The 8,419-nt window shown below is 35.6% G+C and overlaps 1 protein-coding gene across 1 annotated transcript in view; it reads left to right on the top strand.

Annotated features, from left to right (window-relative positions):
- Positions 1-2,969: 2,969 nt before the first annotated feature.
- Positions 2,970-8,419, top strand: part of LOC126298805 (glucose-6-phosphatase catalytic subunit 1) — a 129,648-nt gene continuing 124,198 nt past the window's right edge. The window contains exon 1 of the mRNA XM_049990269.1: positions 2,970-3,167. Within this exon, the coding sequence (XP_049846226.1) occupies positions 3,112-3,167 (56 nt within the window). The 5' untranslated portion in view covers positions 2,970-3,111. The remainder of the gene's footprint in view (positions 3,168-8,419) is intronic.

The raw sequence follows: 8,419 nt of genomic DNA, 5'->3' as shown, positions 1-8,419 counted from the left end.
AAGCTAGCAGCTTATTATATTATAAATACAATGTATAAAGGTGGAGTAATAATGTATGTTAAATAAAATATAGTGTACAAGTCAGTAGATGTAAAAAATTATTCTGAGCCTTGTTGCATTGAGGTCCATGTTAATACTTAGCCTGTTTATGTGATTACTGTTTACAGAGCACCCTCAGGAAAGCTTAGTATATGCCTCAAGCAAATAGAATCACTTTTAACTCACCTGTTCTAAAAAAAAAGACATAATCATGCTTGGTGATTTTGTTGTAAATTTCCTTACTTGTAAACCTTGGACCCATTTTAGTCCAATTCCATGTAAATGACTTGTATCTCAATATAAATACTCATTTAACTTTGTTTGCAGATGATACTTGTGCCCTAATTTAAAATGAAAATTCTGACAATATACCACAGAGTGTCATGAATACTTTAAGTAACTTGTAAACATGGTTCAGTCTAAATGGCTTAAGGCTAAACATTTCGAAAACCCACATGATAAGTTTTAAAACTATACACCCAAAAACTGAAGAAGATTTTGAGAAGTAATGAGCTCTTTTAATCTGAGGACAATTGTTGACTTCCCACAAGCGTGACTAAGAACTGCACAAGTCTAATTGACAATATATTTGTAGACAATAACAGAATTGATAACATATGTGTAACACAAATCTTAAAAGGCCTTTCTGACAATGATGGGCAGTTGTTAAAAGTTCGTGATGAAAGCCTGGCTAATGAGAGCAGTTTTACCAATAGAGCTTTTACACTAATCAAAAGTGAGAATCTGAAACCTTCAGCAGACATTTGCAGCAGTTAAAATGGAGCACAGTATAGCAAGCTAAAGACATCAATGATAAATTTAGCACATTCCTGAACGAATTTGTTACCATTTTTGAAGCTGCATTTCCTAAGAGAACTTCAAAAAACTCCGATCTCAGTGCTTACAGAAGACAATGGCTCAGTGAATCAAAACATCCAGTAAAAGAAAGTGAATGCTTTATGTCTCACCCAGAAATTCTAACAAACCTCAGGATAGGAAGCACTACAACTTATACTGTAGCATCCTAAAAAGTGTCATTAAAAATCCAAGGGCATGTGTATTAAATCTGAAACTAACAATTGAAATGATAAAAAAAAGCTTTTTGGAAAGTGGTCAAAATTGATACAGGGAAAATTACAGAAGCTACAGACAGTATCAAAGTGTGTCATAATGGAAGCATGATAGTTGAAGGTGATTAGTTGCCAATATCTTCATCAACCATTTTTTGACAGTAACCGATCAAATTGGTTGTAAAACGTGTGGAGTTGAAGCCATGAGTGTTCAACAAGTACCCTGTATTACAACTGAAGAGATTGAGAAGATAATAAGGCAAATGAAAAATAAAAATTCCACTGGTGTGGATGATACATCTATCAAAGTACTGAAGCACTCCTGCAAATTTATTCTTAAAGTTCTCTGTGACATATTTAATGAGTCCATAAATCAAATTACTGCCCCTAATAGACTCAAATATCATAATGCAATTGTGAAACATGGGTCAAAAAAGGTATAAAGCTGATGTTTCCAACTACTAGCCAATTTCATTGGTAACAAGTCTCTCTAAAATCCTAGAGTAACTAATATTCAAGAGACCCATGGATCATCTTTATAAGAATAAAATCCTTAATAAAAATCACTTTGGATTTCAAAAGGATACTTCAACTATATACGCCATTTTCTCATTTGTCAACCAACTACTTGAATCCATAAACAATAAAATGTCACCAGCTGGAATACTCTGTGATCTATCTAAAGCATTTGACTGTGTAGATCACAAAATTCTACTTACAAAGCCTGAGCATTATGGATTAAATGATAAAGCAAAGATGTGGTTCAAGTCATATCTACACGGCAGGAGACAGAAGGTAGTATTGGACAATTCTGCAATGGCGCCTGCTTGCTCTGACTGGGGCAAACTAATATGTGGAGTGCTACAGGGCTCGGTGCTGAGTCTCTTACTGTTCCTCATCTTTATGAATGATCTGCCATGCTGTATGACACAAAAAGCACACTCCACCCTGTTTGCTGATGACACAACCATGAAGACTGAGAAACTACTCAATTGTTGTCTAGAGAACAGTCTAGAGAAAGATGCTGTAGATTGGTTCAATTCAAATGATCTGTCACTCATTGTGAACAAGACTCAATTCTTTAAGTTCGAAACAGCAAATAAAAACAGGAAAAATAGTCAAATAAAATGTGATGACAGAGAAATATTGAGAGTTGAGTCTTTCCTGGGATTACATATGAACAACAATCTAAAATGGTCAGTTCACTTCAACGGCCTATGTAAAAGACTGATTTCAGCAGCATTTGGCATTTGATCAGTTTCATTTGTTATTGATTTGGAAACAATTAAAACTGCATACTTAGGGCATTTCCATTCACTTATGACATATGGCATAATGTTTTGGGGTAACCAGTCATAAGCAAACAAAGTCTCTATTGCATAGAAAAGTCATCAGAATTATGGGTAGAGTGCACCCAAGATGCTCTTGCAGATACTTATTCAAACCTAGAATACTGTTCTAGCGTGGAAGCTCAAAACCAAAGTAGGACTACCGCAGGATATTGAAAGTGTACAAAAAATGGTAACGTATGATCACAGATTGATTTGAGCCAGTGGAAAGCTGTCGGTGTGTACAGCGATCTGGACCACAACCTCTGAAGGTCTCGCTTTATGGTGGTACAACATGCAGTGTGTGGTTTTCATGAGCAATAAAAAAGGAGGAAACGATGTTTAAGTTGATCTCTACTCCGATTTTTTGTACAGGTTCCGGAACTCTCGGAACCGAGGTGATGCAAAACTTTTTTTGATTTCTGTGTGTGTGTGTGTGTGTGTGTGTGTGTGTGTATTTTTTTCTTTTTTTTCCAGCGATTCCTAGTTTTGATGCTGTGGTATTTTGTCTTTGGCCAATGGTTCAGTTGTGTACTCGCTTCGCTATATCTTTGCGAAAAGTTGTGTGTCGTCTGAAGTGAGCGATGTATGTTTGTTTTTACTGTCAGTACGATTTGATGTGTTGACAAGTTCTTTTAAATATTCGTAATTTTTCTGTGTCGTCACAGTAAAACATGTTGCACGGACTTTACGAGGTCGGAGCAGCATATATTTCGAGCTTACAAAATGGGTAAGTGCAAGAAGTTGGTTATATTTGGCTTGCAATATTTTGACTCCTCAGGTTTTATATTGCTTGTCATCATCATTTACTGTCGTACGTTAGCTCACTTGATAATTTCACGCGTAGATTGCACCAGTATTCGTTACACAAACAATGGTAATTATGTATTGATTGTCATATATCGTAACCATTCTACTTCGATGAAGACATTATTCGTTGAGGCGCGCAAAGTAACGTAAATAGTGAGGCGTAGAAACATTTACATCCCGCAGTCATTTGCATTAACGACCGTCGATGAAGATTCTAGACATCAATTGTTTCCAGTTTGAGAATAATGGTAGGCTTTTCGTAGCCGGCTGAATGGGCCTACTTCGATTTTGAAAAGTTTGGCGTAAATCCCCGTAAAATCGTTTTGATAATCTATGTAGGGGAATAGAACGTCTGGCAAGCAACATAAAAATTTCTGAAACTTTTAAATTGTTTTCTTCTTATTTACCAAACATGCAATTGTTGCATGATTAGGAATGGAACTGTTAATAAAATATTTGCTGATGTTGTCTCCGGCATACGCAACAGATTGGTTGGGAAATCTATAAATATATATCTGTAACACAATCATCCTTGTCAACAGCATCAAGTACCACTTTTGTGAAATCTGCAATAGCTGATACTTCTTATTTCAGATATGAAACAGTGTTTCATTTAGTAAAAGGTTGTATTTATTCATTTAAATGAATAGTCTGCCCTTCGTGATTGATTCAGAAATAGTAATTTACAAAACTTGCCTGTTCTTGTTGATTTTCTATTACTCTACTTCCTTGTTTGATTTGTATGTTGCTAAACTTGTCTGTTCATTTTGTATCCTTATGTTTTTGACATCCCACACTACTTTGCTTTTATTTTCTGTCATGGAATGGCTGCTTGCTGTACCTGGTAGTACATCTTTCTGTACCTGTTAAAGTAATTTATGAACTTGGAATAGTGTAGTGCTTTTGCAAAGAATCGAGAAATTTAAATGTGTGGAAGGACTTTCTGATACCCACAGTTACCCAGCCACTGCTGCTGTTGAAGAGCCTACTTTTGGAAGTAACTTTTCAAAAATTAATTTGAACAGTGTGCAAAATTTAGAGAACATAACTTTTGCATTGTTTTCTATATATACTTCATTCCATTTTTGTTTTGGCAGTGCCATAGAAAAGGTAATCACCATAGCCCTAGAAAAAGTAAGGGTCATTCCATGGTAACTCGTGCTATGATGAGATGTTTACAATATATTCCTTTGACAGTTAACAGAAGGTAATGTTTGTATTAAAAATGTTTTATGAATCAAAACATGCTTTATACAGAATGCTCTACAAAGTTGGAGCTCTAACATTTTAGATTGTTAGGTTTATATAATGAAGTCCTATAATTATTCTTTGTAACTTGTATTACATTTCCAAGAAATGGGACATGCATATGATAAATTAAACACAAATATCTGCTCTGTATTATGTAAACACTTCTTGGAAGTTTTACGCACTGTACCAGAAGGTCCTAGAAGCATTTTAACACAATTATAAACATTCAATATCTAATAAAACAATATAAAGAAATAATGAACAAGTAACTCACATTTCAACAATTGGTAACTCACATTGCATTATCACAGATCGTACTCAAACTTGAAATAACCACAGGAATGTACTGCAATTGGAGGGTTCAGTTTTCTGATTAGTTTGTCACTAGTGTAGTTTATCTCATCTTCAATTTTAGGCCATTTCCAAAGCTCCCCATCTTTTATCATAACATCAACCTTAAACTCGCCATTTTCAGTTTAGTAGCATTACCTGGAAAACATATTGTCATATTTTACAACCACCCAATCATCAACATGTAAATCTAGTGATTTTTCTGTACTTTTAGTGTTTTCATTTGCAGCTGATGAAGAAGTGTGTTCTACAACTTCAGTATTGTAGTGTTCCAAGTGATGAATTTTAGTGACAGTCAAGAAAGGTTTGCAGTTCTTGATTGAGGCCGAAAGGTGTAGTGTTTTCTTTTTTTGCTAAAGTCTTCACCCATGAGAATTGCTGTCACATTAGAAGAAGTTAACAATGTTTTTACAAAATCAGTTGTATTGTTTACAATAAATTTCCTGCTTTTCACATGAGACCAAATTTGGTGCTTGACAGCCCCACCAGTTACGTCAACTGGCCCCTTCCCATGAAAAGTTGCAAAGTACTTATGTGTAATTTTTTGCCTTGGCTCTTACTTAGAGCTTTCAGAGCCTCTGCATTATATCTATCTTTAAACTGGGAAGATGGGCCATCTGCTCAGATTGTAACTTCTCTGGTATTATTGGGTAGTTCTTCAAGATGTCTATCAACAACAGGGACGACTGTGTTTTTTGTGTGGTCCAGATTATCAGATACCAGCACACAGGAGTGAGAAGTACCATGAAAGCCAAATCATAGCAGTACAAATACTAATTCAGTTTTGCTGCCAATGTGCACTTTGAATTTCACCTTGACTTACACTTGTAAAATCAACAGAAAAATCAGTATGCATCATTGTAATTATCATCAAAGAAGGTAGTGATGCCCTGTCTGTCTGATAGTTCTTTGATTCTTCTCTCTTGAAGTAGCAGTGCTCTAAAAAAATTAGGTCCCATGGTAAGAATATTATCAAGAAGATTCCATACTGTATGTTCTTCCTCTACTTTCAAAATTCTGCGGTCACTCTCTTGCTCCCACATCCAGTCATCCTGATTTGGGTCTTCCGTGATTTCCATAAGATGCTTCAGGCAGGTGCCACGATGGTTCCTTTGAAAGAGCATGGCCGATTTCCTTCCCCATCCTTCCCTCAGTAACGTTTGGTGCAGAGAAACGTGGCTTCAGGATGACAGTTTCATACATGACAAAAGAAAAATTAGTAAAAGCAATAAAAACACAATACTGACAATCAAGTATGCATTAACATTACTGGATGAATTGGAGCACTTAATTCTATTTGCTGCTTCAATGAAGTTTAACTCATTATTGGAAGAAATTAAATTTTCATGTATATCCTTAATTAAATTATTGTCTTCAGAAAAAAAACTTGATAAGGAATGCTTTCCATATGTTAATATGTGTGAATCATTGTAATAAACGGATAACATTCTCGTTAATGGCAAATCTCCAATTGCATGACATGTAGTTGCCAATACACTAGGCATATCAAATAGTTCACATGATAAATCACAATGTGTGGCATTCAAGATTAATCCACTATTATTCAATTTGAGTGTAAAGGGTAGCTCAGATGTATCATAGTTTTTACATGTAAATGTGACATCAAGGATGGAGTTATATGAGAAATTTATACTTTCAGAATATCATTTAAGAAATGGATGATAAAGATGCATTAAAATTCTAGGGCAATCCTCTCTTGGGGGATGATTCATAAACCATTATTTCTCACAGCTGTACAGTCTACTATCTAAGAGTACTGCCAATTCAGGGCAAATTAACTTATGACTATGTTTACACACATGCAAATCATTTCCATTTAGGGACACAAAATACCTTCGGTCATTGATGATCAGTGGATAATCATTCAGTACATACTTCACATGAATACCTGTCTGTCTCCATTTCGTAGGGTATGTATAAATCTTATACATTTCAAAATTATTCTTTGATCTAGCAATGGGTATAGAAACAATAACAGTTAATTCTTCAATCATTAAAGTGTGTGTGGTGGTTAACTTATAGTAATCATATAAATTGTAAGAGTTAACAGGGTAAATCATAGTATAGGTTGCCTCTATCTTTCGCTCAATTGATAGTATGAGCTGTAAAAATTGTTCTGGATGTAGTAGTACACTGCTCAAACAATCATTTGAACTACTTTCTAAGGCATCAATTCTAGCATTTGATAAACTATCAGAAATCCTTAACAAAAAGAGTGTTTAAATCTAAGGGTGCACTCACAGCATTTAATCCTTGGAATAGTTCTTGGATATTTGCGCTCGTTTCACTATGAATTACGTTGAAATGTGAGATAAATTGCTTTACAATCTGTTCAGTGAAAACTATGTGGTTAGTAATGGTTCTTTTCATATTCTTTAATATGATTATTTCATTAGAGTGGTTAGTTGAAACTTTACTGGACTGTTGTTCAAGAGCTAATATTTTGCCTTTAACTTCCAGTAGATCACAATTAGTTAAACTACCAACTAAATTATGACGGATGCTCCGTCCAAAATCAAAGCAGGCACGTTTATGCCTAATTAAAGTCTTGTGTGGCAAAAGCTTTAAAAAACAGTAAATCTCTTGTTCATAATTAGCAATGTAGACTCTACCTGCATTTTGGCTGTGATCCAGTTATAATACCATGATGTACCCATTTCCAAAATTGTATCATTATCCTTAATAGGACGAATTAGATCAATTTGATTCTTTACAGAATTGAACTGTTGTTGGATTTCACTCAGATTGTACTTGAGGACGAGTTTTGCATTACTTATTGAAACTACCATGTCTGACCATGGTTCAAAGAAAACTCCTGTACTCTGTGGTACTGTTACTACAGCACTAGTAGGATACACTATTATAGCAAACATGAGAATAAAAATGAACATGGTTTAGTTCTAAATACTAGAGTTAACAATGAATGTAAAATAAATGAGTTTGTTGTGGCAACCTGTGGAATAAAAGGTTTAGTTTCACTGTGCACTTGTGCAATGGCTTCAATACTAAATTTTCACAACACATTCACATAAGCATGTGGCTGAAATAAACACAGGCATTGCACTCTCACACACTACACATGTTTACACAGATTGTAGGGGTGTCTCGAACAGGATCGCTTGGAACGTGGCGATGCCTCAGCCTCGGAAGTCTTAACTGTGACCTCACGATTCTCACTTCCTGGGTTTGAGAACAGCTGATCTGCCTCTCGGTCGGTCCTCGTCGTCTTGCAATACTACAGGAAATCTACCCAGAAATGGCTTTACACGATTGACATGAACAACAGTCAAGCAAAAGGGCAGTTTGAGCTTAAGAGTGACTGGCGGCAACACCTCCAAGATTGGAAATGGTCCATTCCAAAACCTTTTAAACTTTTTGACTCGACTCTTCTTTAGCACCACATTGCTCAGATACACAAGATCTCCAACTCAATACCATGGCACTGCCGCTAAGGGGTTGTGTTGTCTTGCTTGCTGAAGAAAGGATAGATGATTTCTCTGTTTCACTCCCTTCCATGTTTCCTTTAGCTTGCATGCTAGATCCCTTACG

The sequence above is a fragment of the Schistocerca gregaria genome, chromosome X (assembly GCF_023897955.1).
Source record: "Schistocerca gregaria isolate iqSchGreg1 chromosome X, iqSchGreg1.2, whole genome shotgun sequence".
NCBI classification, from domain to species: domain Eukaryota; kingdom Metazoa; phylum Arthropoda; class Insecta; order Orthoptera; family Acrididae; genus Schistocerca; species Schistocerca gregaria.
The sequence above is the reverse complement of the archived record's forward strand: the minus strand, read 5'-3'. Positions and strand labels throughout refer to the sequence as shown.